Below are 18,896 nucleotides of genomic sequence, written 5' to 3' on the forward strand. Positions count from 1 at the left end.
GGAGGTGTTTAGTAGCTTCTCTGCTTGGCCCGTATTGAATGAACTGAGTGAACAAAGTTTCGCCGCGCGCCAGATCGATTGAGTGCACACACTGAGACGAGAGAGGTATGTATCAACTCGTCTTAGTTAAGGGAATAACATAGTTTAATATGAAAAGACGGTGGAGTATTCCTTTAAGGACTCTAGGATTAATACCATCCGGACCTGGAGATTTCTTCATCTTAATTCTCCTTAACCCACTTCTTGTTCCACTGAAATCGAAAAAAACAGAAACATACTCACAAATGGGAGAAAAGGATGAGCTTAGAGCTAGAGGTGGATGTGATGAAGAACTCTGAGGTAAACTACTTAGCGAAGAATGTTCAAAATCATTAGACCCAGCATCAAATCTGTTAAAAAATACATTTAATTCATCTGCCCACGTCTGACCACCAGGGGCAGTATGTCTCATTTTATTTTCATGTCCGTACATTATATTTAGATCTTTCCAAACCTCTCTAACGTTCTTTTGTTGTAATTTTTGTTCCATTTTTAACTTATAACTCTCTTTCCCCTCTCTAATGTTTACAGAGAGCCATCCGTTAATGCTTCATAGACTGAATCAGACCAAATCTTAACTGTTCTTATTACTGGTGGTTGCTTCCTCACAACTGGCACATAAACAGACCTAATATAAACAAGATTTATTTAAGTTGTTGTCAGCCGGATCCGGGCCGTATCCAGACCAGATGGAGGACCAGCACCTAGACACGGCCACAACGCATGTTGTTGTCAGCCGGATCCAGACCAGATAGAGGACCTGCGCCTAAACACGGCCACAACGCATGTTGTTGTCAGCCGGATCCGGGCCATATACAGACCAGATGGAGGATCTGCACCTAGACACGACCACAACGCATCCCTGAAGTGTCAGCAGAGATTGTATCAACTAGACTCTCATCGAAGGCCTCATCGACACAACGGCCATCAGCACTGATCCTCAACAAACCCGTCTCCATACCGGTGTGATGACTCTGATCTTAAACCAGATGGAACTGGATAATATTCTGATTGTTCCAAACCAATCTGACTTCTGACCTATAATGCTGCCTGAATCATAATCATACACTGTTCGTTCATTGGCCAGAGGAGAACTGGCCCCCCCGACTGAGCCTGGGTTCTCCCAAGGTTTTTTTTCTCTCCATTCTGCCACCTAATGGAGTTTTGGTTCTGTTGTAAAGTTTTTCTTTCTTGAAAGCAGAGACCAGGAGACAGTTGGGATCGCGTTCAACGGAAGTTATTCTTTATTGAGAACTCCTCTGTACGCGGCTGTAGAAACTTCCAACATGATCTAACTAACATAACTTTACATGGTGTCTTATAGGCATTTTAGGAGGAGGGACTTTTGGGGGGTGGAGACAAGTCAAACAAAGCAGGGGGATGATTCTTGATTCAATCAAGAATAAGCATAACACTATCATTCAAATGATCCAATCAGCCTGATGCTGATCCAATCAGCCTGATAGCATCACCCATACCTTCACATGATAATAGACAAAACTTGGAGTCATGTCACTGTTCAGGAGGTGTACACAGATACAAAGGTTAATGTCCGATGACTGGGTTGCTTGACTTAATCTTCTTTGAACTGTCAACTCACATGAACATAAATTAAACTGTCATCATCTATGCCTCACATGAACATAAATTAAACATATTCCCACATTTCCCCCTTTGAGAGTTCTAATAACTCTCACAAAATACAAATTTAGATACTTAAAAGTTAAATCTTGTAACTTGAAAAAGTTACAGGCACATAGCATATGTTCTGTGTTGATTTTCTGTAATTGCATGTTGACACAGAAACAAACATGTAATTAGGGTCCGTGAAGTTCTTACGGGTAATATTCTTTTATGGTTGGACCAGTCATTTTCTCTTGCGAGGCGTGAGTCATCTGTTGAATGAAACACTTGATACTGTGGACGCATACGTAGAATGCCAGTAGAAAAAATAACAGCAGAATTGCTATTTCTCTAATCCACAGCCAGGGTTTACCAATCAAGTTTCCGAACCATGAAGAATTGTCTTCAGTCATATTAACCAGGTGCAGCACTCAGATAATGGTGCAGGCTTGTAGTCTTGATCATATCGATGGATGACTGAAGGTTCTTTATCTCTGCGTTGTGTATTTTTTTCTTTTTCTTTTGTGATTGGCTCGTTCAGCAGTGGGTGTAGTTGTCTTCTTGAGGTTGTGGCTTCATATGCAGATGAGACGTCGTTGCATATGGATTTTTGGAACAGCCATCAAGTGTTTATCTGCACAGAGGAAGAAAGAAAACAAAAGACGACAGAGCAGTATTTGTCCAAACACTAGGGTTGTAGCAGTATTTGTTTAAATACTAGGGTTGTAGCGTCTGCTGCAGTTGTTTCATTCTTTCCCTATTTCTTAATTTATTTGACACCTATGGACCAGTGAGGTAAGGATGGACTAAATGGGGAAAGGCCTATGAGGTTGTCTTCACCCTGGATTGGCCCCTGACGCCTGTTGCGTCAGTTCTTTCCAGGGCCCTCACTGAACTGTGTCCTATTCTGTCCCTGTTGTGTGCACACTGTACAGTGTGTGAGAAAATTGGCACATCTCCATTCTCCAGTGAAACATCAGTCCTAATAAACATCATTAACAGAGGATGGTTGTCTAACTGCAATATTTTGTGGTATAACATTTTAAGGCTGTGAGTTTTCTGAATGCCCCCCAAACAAAGACTGTGACAGTCACTTTCCTTTTGCTCTATTAAACAAAAATAAGTCTTTCGTCTTTGTTGTAAGTTACTGGGGAGATTAAGCAATCACAGCCCAAATTGTTAACACCTCAAAAAGCTTACCCACGAGTCCAGTGACGAGGGGAGGGGTTGCTTCAAAGTAGCAAACAAATGTAGTAAGAGCTGCATAACATTGTTAACTTGTCTTAAGTTATTTTTATTTTTTTGACATTCTTTTCCAAAATGTCCGTGCTTGCCACAGTAAGAACAACTGGCTTCTCTAGGACTTTTGCGTTTCTTTGGCTTCTCTGAGTTAACCTTAAAGGATGCTGCTGCAATTTTTACTCTTGCCTTGACATCAAAGTCTCTTTCCCAAATAGCTAAACTGTCCAAGTTGTCTTGCAGGGTTCTATTTGACCATGTAAGATCTAAGAAAGGCAATGCATTTCTATGTTCTGACAAAAGACCATCGGACCATGTGCGAACTAGAGGACCATTATGACCTAACACTTTCTCTGGAGTGTCGGCAATTCCGCTGTAAACGGCAGCGATCTGACAGAATCGTTCTGTGTACTCACAAACAGTTTCATCCTTCTTCTGTACACAATTAGTGAGCTTTGACCAGTCCACTTTCGGTCCAACAATGTTCTTTAACACTTTAACAACTTCCTCTCTCAATTCATCTTTACTGGCCTGTTGCAGTTCAGAATTATTTACAGCACTTTCAAAATCATTGAATTCTGACTCAGTCAAGATCTGTGATATTAGCTGGGTGACTTCAGCTAGAGTCATATCATAGAGCCGCATTTTTCTGATCAATGCTCTTCTAAACTTAGAAAAATTTCTTTGCACTGATGGCAAACTTTCAGCAATTCTCTCAATCTCTTTAGGACCTAAAGATGTTTTGATTGCTTGTGGCTGCAATATGGGGGTTGCACATGGAACTGTATCAACACCTTTTCCCTGAGGCTTTTGTCTAGCTACGCACACTTCAACTGCATTTACATCTGCATTGACATTGTCCTCTATACTATCAAAAGACTGTAAATCAGGATAGCTTTCATCTGACTGTTGGTCTTCTAAATCACATTTGGTTGAGGCTTTGTTATGGCCCGCCTTTGTCTTGAGACAGGACATGTGAGTCTGCAATTGTTTGTTCTGATCGTTTAACGTAGCAATACAACGAGCTTGTTCTTGTGCAATGGATAAGCTAAATTCTCGGTAACAACAGATAATAGCTTTCATATCGTTCTTGCGAATACTTGCTCCTAGTACCTTCTTACAATCTTCAATTGACCAAACTTTGACTGCATCAATGCCAAATTTCTTTGTTAAATTCAATCTGACTTCCTCAGTCACGATTGAGTCCATGCATTCTCCTAACAAGGACTTAAACTCATTGTCTGTCCATAACGGGCTAGCTAATCCACCTTTCTCTGTCGTGGGTATCAGCCTAGCATTCCTTCTAACCATTTTGTGACTTCCTTTGTTACTTAATCACAAAACACTAAAAAAACTTCTCTCTACTGTCTTGCAAACAGAGGGTACAATCTTATTAGCACATGAGGCTAATCTAATTCTAAAGCTAATTCTCTAGCTTACAGATAGGTCTTCTCTAGCAAGAGCATACACACAATATTAACATGTAACTGTTTATCTTCCCTTCCAACAACAGGGGGTAAATTTCATCTCTAAAAGAAAAACTTTTTAGAGGCTTATCTTTAGTTAACCAAACTCTACAGCTGTTTGTTAACTACTTCTCTGAACGGCGCAGAGGAAAACATTTGTACTGGTCTGCATTGGTTCTTTTAATGGAGTGAAACTCACCGAGTCTTTCATTTGTAGAGAAAGATTCCGTCTGGAAAAATTCAGTCTTTGAGATCTTTTTGGAGCTTGAAGTTTTCAATCTGGATTCAGAAGATTCAATCTGGAACTCAGTCAGCTTCGTTGAGATCTTTGAGCTTGAAGTTTCAAGATGCAGTTCTTTGAGTTTCCTTTTTCTCCATCCGGGTCACAAGGCACCATCTGTTGTAAAGTTTTTCTTTCTTCAAAGCAGAGACCAGGAGACAGTTGGGATCGCGTTCAACGGAAGTTATTCTTTATTGAGAACTCCTCTGTACGCGGCTGTAGAAACTTCCAACATGATCTAACTAACATAACTTTACATGGTGTCTTATAGGCATTTTAGGAGGAGGGACTTTTGGGGGGTGGAGACAAGTCAAACAAAGCAGAGGGATGATTCTTGATTCAATCAAGAATAAGCATAACACTATCATTCAAATGATCCAATCAGCCTGATGCTGATCCAATCAGCCTGATAGCATCACCCATACCTTCACATGATAATAGACAAAACTTGGAGTCATGTCACTGTTCAGGAGGTGTACACAGATACAAAGGTTAATGTCCGATGACTGGGTTGCTTGACTTAATCTTCTTTGAACTGTCAACTCACATGAACATAAATTAAACTGTCATCATCTATGCCTCACATGAACATAAATTAAACATATTCCCACAGTTCCTTGCCACTGTCGCCTTTTTCCACAATGTGCCGGGTGGAAAGATGCAAGCCTTTTCTGACAAGACAAAAAAAGATATAAAAAAATCCAAGCCCAGCTAAAATTTACCATACATATATATCCAGTCTCTCAAAACCATGTGAAAAAATGTTTTGGTCTGATGAGACCAGGATTAAACTTTTTGGCAAAAATTGTAAAAGGTATGTTTGGAACAAAAACAACAGCACATCAGCAAAAGAACACCATAACCACAGTGAAGCATGGTGGCTGCTTTTCTTCAGCTGGAACTGGGACATTACTGAAGGTGGAGGAAATCATGAATAGCTCCAAGTACCAGTCAATTTTGACATAGAACCTTCTGAACAACACTCCAATGACAAAAACTAATGCAAATTTTAAAAGAAAGATTGCAAGATTAAGGTGTAAGTAGCTGGTTAATCTTATGGATTGTGGCATTTTTAAGTAATAGGCCCCAACGAGTCTGTGTTAATATAATCTTATCTGATTGTATAGTCTTAAAGTCTCAGGGTTCCCACAGGGATGTCTATTATCACCTCTGCTTATCTCTGTTTATACTAATGAACTTCAGTGTAACAGGGACGATCTCACTTTAATCAAATACGCTGATGACTTGGTTTTAATTTCTGGCCAAACAGACATAAATTGTTATTTTGAGTATATTAAAAGTCTTGTACAATGGTACATTGAGAAGACAAAGGAATTATGCTGTAGGAATCAAAATAAGACAGGTACGGCTGGCCTCCCAGATGAAGAAGTTATTATACAAGGTGTAAAGGTAGAGCAAGTTTCAAATTTTAAATATTTAGGTACAATTATTGATGATAAACTCTCCTTCCAGAAAAATGTGGACCATATACATAAGAAAACAAGACAGCGTTTAGGTCAACTCAGGAAGTTAAGAAATTTTAGTATTGATAGGAGGATCCTAACTATTTCTTACAGATCGAAGATTGAAAGTATTTTAACCTATAATATTGTTTTGTGGTATGGCAATTTAACAATGACACAGAAACATATATTAATATGAGTAATTAACTAAGCAAATTAGATCACAGGCCAAAAACATAGTACATTGCAAGAGTTGTTTTCACATTTTATGGAGAAAAAGGCGATAGCAGTACAGTATATTCAGACCAGACCCATCCCCTCCACTCCTGCTGTGAGGCCCTGCCTTCGGGGCGCAGGTTGCATATACTGTTGGCTAAAAAGAACATTTATAAAAGATAATTTGTTCCACTGACTGTTTTAAATCAAATCTTTAATTTAGGTAATTACTATAGGTATTCACATATGTATACATAGGTATGTGTGCGTGCATTTATGCAGATATATATTGTATTCATTTGTTTTATGCATGTTTTTGATAGGGACAAATGTATGTCCCATGTGTTTAATTATGTGGTATATAATTGTGGGTGTACAGTATTGTTGATGTAAATGTTTTTTGTAGTTGATGTATTTGTTTTTCATGCCAGCGTTAAAGATGGCCAGGAAATCCAGGAAATCTGAACTGACAATAAAGTCAAACAAACATGACAGCATGACAACGCTCCAGTGATAGCAAGACATCGCTCCAAAACACACATCTAAATCATCAAAAGAAAATGGCTTCAACAAAGAAAGATAAATAGTAATTGGAATGGCTCAGCCAGAGCCCAAACCTGAATCCTAAAGAAAATCTGTGGAGGGACCTGAACAGGCCCATGCACAGGAGATGCCCTTCGCAATTTAACAAATCTGGAATGTTTTTGCAAAGAACAGTGGGAAAATATTCCCAAGTAAAAATGTACCAAGCTGTTAGACATCTATCCAAACAGACTGAGTGCTTTAATAAATTCAAAAGCTAAGTATTTGTTCAGGGATGTGATACGTTTTTTTCCCTCTCTGAAATGTCACTTTGGTATTCAGTGGCAATGCATAAGTGTGTAATTTTTAAATTAAAGCTACATTAAGTTCTGATATTATTTATCTTGGTGTAATTTTTTACATCACAAAAACAGCTGCCTTAACAGGGGTGTGTAGACTTTTTATATCCAGTGTAAATATAGCAGTTTAACATTAAAACTTTAGTAACTTCCAAAAAACATCCTGTTAAGTCTGACGTTGTGAATCACTCTACTGTATGTGTCACTTACAGAGCAAGGACCAATCCAGAAGTTTTCCTGCTGCACATGCTTTACACTCTCATAAATTCCTTTGTTTCTCAGTACCTTAAAAAAGAGGGAAAAAAATAATGGAATGGATAGTGGGCAACTATAATAAACAGTTTTGTAATTGCTCACACTCTTGTGCAGTAACACAATATCAGAGCAGGCCCCCACAGAAAGAGCTGCATAATGTCTGACATAACAGATGTAAAATGACTGTTACATAATTACATAATCCTATGGCTTAGAGGTCTTCCTAACAAACTCTTTTTGTGATCTTACCAGCTGAGTAGTGGTATGCTGGGCAAAGCCCACAGGAGCAAATCCATATGTAATGCAGGCCAGCAGTGTTATGACAATATGCACAAAGGTGATCCAGTAGGTAAAATATGGCCTGACAAAGAAACAATTAATGATCACATCTTTCTCTGAATAGTTTAAAAGCAACATCTAAGGCTGAGAAGCTCCTGGTGATTTTGAGGAGCCTAATTGGGTTTTCTTACTCACCGATGACTGTGAAAATCTTCTAGTTGTTTCTGTAATTGGCTGCTGAGGCTGCCTCTATAGTGTCGGTTCAGCCACTTCCCCACCACACCCATCCCATACTGACGCTTCTGCTTATTAAACGCAAAGTGCTTCACTTTAGAGGCAATTCGACCGCCACGATGAGAAGAGGCTTTCCCAGAGGATGTCACAGTTTTGGGGATATTTTTTTTTCCTCTAGAGAAAAAGTGAAATGGAACTGAATACTGAAGGAAAACTGAACAGGCTTTGTAAGGCAACGGATGTACTGTTATAATTTAAATTCTTAAAAACTTCTGCTTTTAACTTACAAGCTGGGGAATAATATTCCCTCGCCCAAAGAAACATTTGTCACAGGACAAGAAGCTGATAAAGGGGGTGACTCAAAAACATCATCTGCCATAGAATAAAGCTCCTCATGAACATCAACCTGTGAAAGAGAAGAACAGAGACATTCATTAAAACGTGTACACATTATCTATCTATCTGTCTATCTATCTATAAAGCACTCTTAAGGAAACCTTTTCATGTAACTTCACAATTCTATTTGCCTTTGAAATATCGTTGACGTGTTTGACAAAGGTACCGACAAGCATTTAGACAACATATCAAAATAAGTGCGACATAAAAAGGTTTTTTTAAAATATACTTTAAGGTAAAACATTTAATTTATTACAAAGTGCAATTTTGCAATACATATTTGTGTTATTAAACAGTGAACGTGTACTCTCTTTGAGCAGACTTATGTAGCATTTTATTTCATTAATATAATATTATCTGCAAGTGCAGTTTTCAAAACAAAATATAGGCTACTTATAAGATTTGAAGTACACTATGAGTGTACATTCAATACAATTAAGCACAGAGGAGAGGAAAAGATTGGAGACAAACCCAGATAAATATACGCACTTTGCTAAAAAAAACTGAATCAGAGGTGTCCACTGTATCCACAGTGTCTTCCTCGAGCCAACTGTGCCGAGCAAAACTCCTCCTCTGAAATCCACGTCCAGTTTGAGTGCCCTGTAGACCCTGTCGACCCTACAGGACCAGAACATGTCAGGAGAGGACAGTACCACATAACACAACCTCTTTTATTCCAATATAATACAAGCAGACAAAAAAATTATAATAATATATGTGCTCAGCCATTTAGCCATAATAGGACTGGACAATTCATTTATGATGATCAAAGAGGTATAGTATATACTCATTACTATAATTTATCATAATCATGCAGGTGATAGTTCACCTTAAAATGAAAATTATTCATCATTTACTCGCTCTGGTTTTGTTCCAATGTAGTATTGTCTTTCTTTCCTTTTTGGATCACAAAAGGAGAATTAAAAAAAATAAATGTCCCACTCACGCTCAACCATATAATGGCAGTGAAAAGTGACCAGCATCAAGCTTTTTAAAAAAGACGCAAAAGACGCACAGAATGATTCCATGTGATGCATGCCAAATATTCCAAGTGTTGTGAAAAATAAAATGAAATGTGTTAATGTATTATTTAATGTATTTAACGAAAATCCTGACCTATGGTATTCTATGCACAGCTACACGACGTGCATGTTCGTGCAGCGCCGCAGTTCACTCTGCCTCGCCCAGAAAAAGCCCACAAGTTGCAAGAAATCAAGATAAATAAATACATGACATGAAATACAATGCCTAGAAATCACCAAAAATAATTTGTGTACTTTCTTCAGTGAGTTAAATATCTCTGGACCGGAACTCCTTTTTTCTGATTAGAATGACAGTTGACAAATGTGAGCGCAAAAAACTCTTGACAAACTATTTTTGCTTGATTGTGGCAAAAATCATAATCATAAAAAACTAATACTAATGTAGCTAAGTAAAAATTAGCTACAAAACAGTCAAAACAAATTGCAAACTAAATCTGTTTTTCAGGCAGATGTGCTAACAGTATTATTCAGATAAGTAATAGTCTACAACAGAAACTGAATAAAGCAATCAAATGTTAAATAACACTGCATAGTCTTAACTGTATACATGTAGATTAATGCTTATTAAAGTTACAACAGTTATTCATTCAAGAGCAGTGAATGATTTTACCTTTGTTTGATTAACATTAATGACACAGACTGAAGCTGATTGAGCTGCTGTCACTTTAAGACCGAATGCACGGATCCAATATACAATATATATCCAATATATATATATTTTGTTGTTGTTTACATTCACTTAAGACATAAAAGACTGTGTTTACGAGGATACACTTTCTGAGTGTAGGCTATTTGACCATTTAGGTGTGAATCCAAAGCCCACAGAATACTTTGCTTATGCGTATTCCACCCCATCTCGGAGTGCGTACAGAAAGCCACCTGGGGAACAGTGTCTCTTTTGCAGATTAATGCACTTTTAATAACACTGTTTAATATCAGGCTCGTCTTGCAGTTTAGCAGCAGTAGACTGCATTTTACAACACTCACTTATTCGGCTGATTTGTATGTTAAGTTTGGCTTAGGGAGGAATGAAAGTGCACTGCTGAATGTGGTGAAAATCGTTTTACCTCAATTTTCTTTTTTTCCTAATCGTTGGAAGCCAGAATCAAAATCGAAAATCAATTATGATTAACCGTACAGCCCTACGATGAACACAACAGATATTTTATACCCAAAAGAAGGTACATAGATTGTATTTCATGTTACATTTTGTTAATCTTGATTTCTCAAGAGAGAAAGCTAATAGTCTCACGAACGTGCAAGTTGAGTAGCAGTGCACAGAAGACCAACAGCCAAGGTCAGGATTTCCATAAAATGATACATTAAATTTCGGTTTGTTTTTCACCAAACCCTATCGTATACCCCTAAAACACTTATAATATAAAGTGCTGGTCGCTATTCACTGCCATTAAATGGAAGGGGGGCGAGGGGGAATTTTTTCTTAAATTCTCCTTTCGTGGTCCGTAAAAGAAAGAAGGGTATATGGCATTAGAACAACACCAGGGTGAGTAAATTATTAATTAATTTTCATTTTAGGGTGAACTATTCCTTTAAAGGGTTAGTTCACCCAAAAATAAAAATAAATTCATCACTTACTCACCCTCATGCCATTCCAAACCCGTAAGATCCTCATTTGTGTTTCAAAGATGAATGAAAATATTTCAGATGAAATCTGAGAGATTTATGTCCCTCCATTGAACTTCCGCATTTTCGCTTCAAAAGGTTCACAAAGAGATCGTAAAAACTAATCCATATGAATCAAGCTGTTTAGCCCAAATTTTGTGAAAAGACTCAATGGATTTATATGATGACCAGCTTGAATTCAGGCTTTTTATTCACATATAAACATTGATCAGCAATCATAAACAGAAGCTCAATCGCACTTGCTTGACACACGAGAACAAACCTCTTTGGTTCTTGCAGAAGCTCAAACGTGCTGTGTAACACAAAAGAATGAACCTCATTGGTTCTCACATATCAAGAGGTCATGCTGGGCTTCTGTTTACCATTTCTGATGTGTGCGTCGATGAATGTTTATGTGCACAAATGTAATGTGAATAAAAGCCTAAATTAAATCTGTTCATCATATAAAGCTATCATGTCTCTTCAGAACCAAGAGACTAAACCGCTCAATTCATATGGATTCGTTTTAATCTCATTAAGAAATTTTTGAAACATCAAAGTGGTAGTTGCATGGACTGTCAATGGCGGGACAGAAATCTCTCAGATTTCATTAAAATATCTTCATTTGTGTTTCAAAGATGAACAAAGGTTTGGTTTGAAATTACATGAGGGTGAGTAAATGATGTCAGAATTTTCATTTTTGGGTGAACTAACCCTTTAAACGTATACACATGCAAGTACCTTACCTGGAGGTGAATGCTAACATGCAAAAAATCTTAATTCACTAATTAAACACTAATTAAATCTTAAATACTAAATTATAAATATCTACAGAGGTGTTATGTAAAGACTTTACATGGTGACCAACACACCTTAAGAAGGTTGGACGCAGCACGGAGGCTCATACGAGCCACAGATTCTCTTTTTCTCCTCGGCAAGCGTGTGTAACCAGAGCGCTGGCTGGTGAACGAGCAGAGAGAGGTCACACCTGGGGTCCAAGGAGAATATGCTGTATGGGGTGTCCTCGGTCGCTCAGACTCTTCATAACGGAACTGCCGCCCACGAGCCAAAGGATCCACAATCTTAAGAACAACGGAGAAAAAGACAGACAATGATTAAGTAGTGATGGCAATAAAATTAAAATACACACATATAACTGACCAAATGTCCTAAATATCTTATTAAAGGATTCAAAGCTACATAGAAACTTGAGCATCCATAAACCAAATATATATATCAATTAGTGCTGAACAGTTACTAGCCATGAATATAAATATAAAATACAAGGCAGAGAAGCCTAGCCCCAGCTGTAAAATGTAGGCAGCACAGAATACCTAAGGAGCAGTCCACACAGGACATGGTCTTGCATTTAAAAACAGTGAAACGGAGTGCATGGGAATGGAACAGAACATAGACCAAAAAAAGTTGAATGGTTCTCAACATGTTATTTATATCACAAAAAAATAAATAAAAAAACACAGCGAAACATAATATCAACCTAAGACACCCCATCTAAACCAAAAAAAAAACTGTGCAGACTGAATGCAAAAACATGTCCTGAATGAGCTAGGAATATGCGCTTTGACTAATTTCACTCATCTTTAAACTGAAATTTTCAACAGTCGACTAGTCTAAAAGTAAGAAATAGCCAGAACACAGTCAAAAACATTCTGTTTTAGCCAATAATTTGGGGTATAATGGATCACAAAACTCACGGTTCGTATTAGGAATGTAACATATAAAATTTTCATGTTACAATAATTGCTGAAGCTTTTATGACGGTATATACACTCACCTAAAGGATTATTAGAACACCATACTAATACTGTGTTTGACCCCCTTTCAGAGCCATCAGAGGATGGGTACATGGTGGTCATAAAGGGAAGGACATGGTCAGAAACAATGCTCAGGTAGGCCGTGGCATTTAAACGATGCCCAATTGGCACTAAGGGGCCTAAAGTGTGCCAAGAAAACATCCCCCACACCATTACACCACCACCACCAGCCTGCACAGTGATAACAAGGCATGATGGATCCATGTTCTCATTCTGTTTACGCCAAATTCTGACTCTACCATCTGAATGTCTCAACAGAAATCGAGACTCATCAGACCAGGCAACATTTTTCCAGTCTTCAACTGTCCAATTTTGGTGAGCTCGTGCAAATTGTAGCCTCTTTTTCCTATTTGTAGTGGAGTAGAGTGGTACCCGGTGGGGTCTTCTGCTGTTGAAGCCCATCCGCCTCAAGGTTGTGCGTGCTGTGGCTTCACAAATGCTTTGCTGCACACCTCGGTTGTAACGAGTGGTTATTTCAGTCAAAGTTGCTCTTCTATCAGCTTGAATCAGTCGGCCCATTCTCCTCTGACCTCTAGCATCAACAAGGCATTTTCGCCCACAGGACTGCCGCATACTGGACGTTTTTCCCTTTTCACACCATTCTTTGTAAACCCTAGAAATGGTTGCGCGTGAAAATCCCAGTAACTGAGCAGATTGTGAAATACTCAGGCCGGCCCGTCTGGCACCAACAACCATGCCACGCTCAAAATTGCTTAAATCACCTTTCTTTCCCATTCTGACATTCAGTTTGGAGTTCAGGAGATTGTCTTGACCAGGACCACACCCCTAAATGCATTGAAGCAACTGCCATGTGATTGCTTGATTAGATAATTGCATTAATGAGAAATTGAACAGGTGTTCCTAATAATCCCTAAGTTGCAAAAAAAATTGTCATCCTATAACAGATTTAATAACCTTTTTCTTATAACAAAAAGAACTCTGAACATTTAAATACAATAATGCACAATGATTGTAAGATTAAAGTGCAAAAGAATTATAAAGAACAATAGGTAATGGAAGATGTTTTGGGTTGAGGGTGCAGAAAGGTATATAAAGTATATAAAGAAATAATATAATAATAATAATAATAATAATAATAATAATAAATAAAATTAGTGCTGGGCAACAATTAACCGCGATTGATTGCATTCAAAATAAAAGTTTGTGTTTACATACTATATGTGTGTGTACTGTGTATAATTATTTTGTATATATAAATATATACATATGCATGTATAAACAGTATTAGAAAAATGTGTTATTTATATATAACATTTATATTTATATTTATATCTAATATAATTATGTATAAATATATATACAGTATATACATGCAAATATTTCTTAAATATATACAGGCATATGTGTGTATTTATATATACAAAATAATTATACACAGTACACACACACATATAATATGTAAACAAACTTTTATTTTGGATGCGATTAATCGTTGCCCAGCACTATATAAAATATAAAACACATCAACACCACGAAGCATAACAAACAATCCCCGAGCTCATTTAAATAGATGGAGCATACAGTACATTTTAGACATAATATAGTGTAACTTGCAATTGTAATGCAAGGAGGGATGTATTTGCAATACACCATTTAAAACCTGACGGCTGATTTTAGCGCCAGCTTAAGAGAAAAAATCCTGTGCATTATCCTCTCAATCATAATGCATTGGCCCCGCTCCTTCGCTGTGCTTCTCCTCTTTCGCTTTTCTCTGGGGAAAACTGGACTTGCATTCAGTCAGACGACTATTCATAATACAACGTTTTAGCCGAGGAGAGGTAATTACCAGGGCTGCGTTTCCCAAAAGCATTCTGAGCTAATTTGATCGTAGAGAATATTGGTGGCAATGGCCTTCGCTTTTAAGAAACACAGCCCTCTAGCACTTATTGCTGTGTTGAGTAGTATGTGAATTTGTATTATTTAGTTGAATGAGGACATCCTGTCTTCCAGATCTATTTTACTTGGCACAGATTTGATCGAAAACATTAGCTTGTCAAATGCTAAAATAATGCTTGCTTATCTCTTCTAATTTGGCATCGTTTTTGGCTTGATTTAGTCATCATCAGTGAAAGCTTTTTAAAGTAATATGATTTTTTTCATTAAAAATCAAATTAAATACTTAAATATGACTCCCAAAGTCACTAGAATTCAAAGATTTGGTGTTGTTTTTGCACACACAAAAAAAATACTCTTCACGTGGGGCCATGTCCCCAGACCCCCCTAGAAGGTACTATGGCAACAATTTTGGCGGCCCTGTGCCCTCAAAAATGTAAAATGCATCCTTTGAAATACAATGTGCCTTTACACTTTATTTTAAAATATACTAGACATAATGGATTTTTGAAAAATAACATTAACATGACAGTATTTGAACATAGCCTTTGTACATATATAAAGCAAACATAAATGTGTAAAAAAAAATTACTCGACTACTATGTTCAATGTTGACTAGCAGCATCAGTACCGTTTAGTCCATTAGTCTCACACATACATACTATGAGCAAATAAAAGGCTGTGGGCTGTAACCAACCAATCAGGCAAGTGATAGGCTTATCTTTAATGATATGGAAATAACACAAACAGCATTATAAATTCTAAAGCTACTTTCTGTAATGTCAATTTAATGCTTTAAAGGGGTCATATAATGGTACATGCACTTTTACAAGTTGATTGTACTGAAATGTGTGTTGGCAGTGCCTGTACACAACCATCATAAAATGATAAAAATCCATCCAGTGTTTTTTTTTTTAATCTCCTTATAAGTTTGACCCTCTCTGAAATCAAGACGTTTGATTTTGTGACGTCACAAAATCGATGCCCCTCCCACGATTGTGATTGACAGCAGCGTTTCAACCAGTGCTTAATTTGTAAAGTGGGAGGTCCCGGAGCGCAGAGGGGGGGTGGATCCGGCGACTCAAAACGGGGGTTGGAGGTAACGGAACAAAAAAAAAAATTACACTGCCTAAGTAGAATTTTTAACGCATGTGCTGAGGGGGTGTTAGATCATTGACGGGGGGAGCTACGCAAAACTTTAATAATATTCAATTATTTTAATGATCACAATTAAAGTTTTAATTTGATTAAATTGAACAAGCGCAACATTCAGCATTCAATCAACTATTCTAAAGATGTAGGCTATTATTAATAATAATGTTATTTCAACATAATATCTCCTTATTTCGACATAATATGTGTGCGTGCAACAAGCAAGATGTGCATTTGTAATTCCGGTGACGCGTGCATTGATTTTTATTAATAAACTAGTGTTTTCTGACATTGTCGACTGCAAATGAAGTTGACGATCGCCATCTCCGTATAGCCTAGTGAACGCGCCTAGAGAGAAATGCCAAAATGGTCAAAATCATGTCTGAACCACTCATATTGTCCACTCATGTCTCATATTGCACATCCTATCTTACGCGTGCTGTTCACTTTATCAGCATAAATGGAAAAAAAAAACATTATAATATTTTAACAAATATGAAACTAAATGCGCTTATTTAATGGCTACAACAGTAGTAGGCCTACAGACTCTCTATTTGTACAAATTGCTGCACATTCATTTAATTCTGAATTTTGCACACACAAGTTGAAAGGCATTTGTTCAAATCAAGTTCACGGATAATTGTGCGTCCATTTATTAATCATCATGATACTAAAATCATAACAAAGTAGGCTATGCTATGTACAAAAAAATCAGATGAACCCAAAATGTGAACGCAATTACGTTAAGCATTTCCCTCCCATAGAAAACCATTATAAGAAGAACGCTTAATGTGGCTTAATGCAGATTAGAATGTCCCCGTATTATGTCAAAATAACGAGATATTATGTCGAAATAACATATATTATGTCGAAATAGCGAGACATTATGTCGAAATAACGACTTATGTCGAAATAACGAGATTTGAAATAACGACTTATCTCGAAATAACAAGATACGTTTTTTTTTTCCTTCAAAATGAAGGAATACAGCAAAACATAGAATACAGCCTGAATATAATTGCTTCCAGAAATTATTTTTGGGGGTGCTATCGGGGTGCTTTGGTGTTTCTTGGGGTGCTGAAGCACCTGCTAGCCCCTCCCTAACGCCGCCCATGCTTCTTTGAAAAAAAAAAAAAAAACAGCGCTGTGTAGGCTACATCAGGCACAAGTTTATTTTAATTTCAGATTTAATGTTCAATAATCAATAATCAACACAAACACAGCATGGAATAATTGTGATTTCTTCCTACATTGACATTAGCCTATTTGTCCAAAACGGCCCATACAGCATTGATAGAGCCCCCGACCTCCATTCCCCTGCTTCTTTCTCTAGATCTCGTGTCCAGTGCAGTTTTATGTCCTTTTGCAATCCATGACCTCACGTATGGAAAGGGGTTGAACCGGGTAAGCGGCGGGCCGACAAGGCAAAGGAAGAGTAGGGAGGAGATGGTAGAGGGGAGAAGAGACGCCCTGTTTGCTGTACAGATTAAGTTCATCTGGGAAAAGCCCCTCTCACACTCAGCACTTGAGATGGGGACAGTGTTGACCGCAGCCAAGAGGTAATTCAGTTCATCTGGGATGAATGTCCCATTATTGTCACGGTATTCCCTGAATGCCCTGATGACATCCCGCGGGCTATCAATGCAAAACTGCTGGCAGAGCGTCTCAACTTCACTCTCCCCGAACAGCGCGTCACCGTCCTGTGGCCAATATTGTGGATAAAGCACTTTTAAATCATCAATTAGCTTGTAGTATCCTGTTTGGTCTTTTCCCTGTGATAACATGCGTTTCTCCAGATTTCTTCGCAAGCTCCCAAAAAAAGTTCTCTGGTCCAGGGTTTTGTCAGTGAGCCGCCCTGCATGCAGCGGTACACCCTGAAAGGAGTTCTCCTCGACCCCGCGCTGGCTCAATAGGCTGTATCGACCGGGCCGCTCAGACATAGCCTCGAACACCCTGATCTGTCGGCAAATGGCTTTATGTGCCATTATGATATTGCATTCTTGTTTTTGGAGCTCGAGAGACAGCTCTGACAGTTCTTGCAATGCGTCATACATGAGTCCTAAATTGAAAACAAAGGCATGGGATGAAAGGCGCTTTGCCATGCCATTGTAGCTTTCCCGAGTTGCGCTCTCGCGAGCAGAATCCTCCGCTGCGTGTGTAAAATGTCTGTGGAGGGCAGGATAACTTCTCCACACAGCTTCGACTGTTCTGAGACTAGATGCCACCCATCTGTTGTCTAACACCCGACCAATTTTACACAATTGAATGTTCAAACCGTCAGCACACTCTTTGAGCTCCACTCGGTTTTTGTTTGATGTGCTGTACAATGCATAAAGTTTATCCATGAGGATTTTGAAATGATTTATAGCCCCCATTTCTTTCATCACATCACCAACTGCAAGCTCAAGTCGATGCGCAGAGCAGTGCCACACCATGATGTTTGGGAAGCGGGTTTTAAGTCGAGTTGCCACCCCACTCTTGCGTCCGAGCATCACTGACGCACCGTCACATGTGAGACCAACGAGTGTTTTTGAGAGGAATGCCTCGTTTAAGTTTGCATGATCTAAGGCATCCAACAGTTTGCGGACAATGCCTTCTGCGCCAAAATCTTCTAACTCCACAAGATCAAAGAATATGTTCTCGGGCGATTCCATCTCTGGCAGCTGCATTCGTAAATACACGATTAATGCGCTCTTTTTATTTAAGCCTGTGGCCTCATCCAACATGAGTCCGATTTTTGGAGCACAGGTGACAATCCTCTCAAGCAGTTTTCTTTTCATGTCAGTTGCAATATGCTGTTGTATATGAGAACATGCCACGTTAGAGTGGAGAATCCTCCCCATATCCACACCATTCATTTCCTGACAATCTATTTCATGTTCAAAGCCGTGAGCTGGCCTGTGACGCTTGGCCTCCTTGTAAGCGGTGCGAAAAATTCTGGCAGTCGTTTGCACCTGGTCGCTTTGGATATTGATTACTGCGTTTACCAATATATTTTCGTTTGCTTTATCACAAATA

General features: G+C 38.3%; 1 protein-coding gene across 1 annotated transcript in view; it reads right to left on the bottom strand.

The window, feature by feature from the left end:
• LOC308700172 (inactive rhomboid protein 2-like) overlaps positions 1 to 18,896 on the bottom strand; it is a 349,694-nt gene that overhangs the window by 58,300 nt on the left and 272,498 nt on the right. Inside the window, exons 6-11 of the mRNA XM_081381601.1 lie at positions 11,910 to 12,119; positions 8,861 to 8,989; positions 8,263 to 8,381; positions 7,937 to 8,149; positions 7,712 to 7,823; positions 7,418 to 7,492 (exon numbers count right to left, since the gene is read on the bottom strand). Coding sequence (XP_081237727.1) covers positions 7,418 to 7,492; positions 7,712 to 7,823; positions 7,937 to 8,149; positions 8,263 to 8,381; positions 8,861 to 8,989; positions 11,910 to 12,119 — 858 coding nt within the window. The remainder of the gene's footprint in view (positions 1 to 7,417; positions 7,493 to 7,711; positions 7,824 to 7,936; positions 8,150 to 8,262; positions 8,382 to 8,860; positions 8,990 to 11,909; positions 12,120 to 18,896) is intronic.

Source organism: Scardinius erythrophthalmus (genome assembly GCF_964197995.2).
Source record: "Scardinius erythrophthalmus genome assembly, chromosome: 12".
Lineage (NCBI taxonomy): Eukaryota > Metazoa > Chordata > Actinopteri > Cypriniformes > Leuciscidae > Scardinius > Scardinius erythrophthalmus.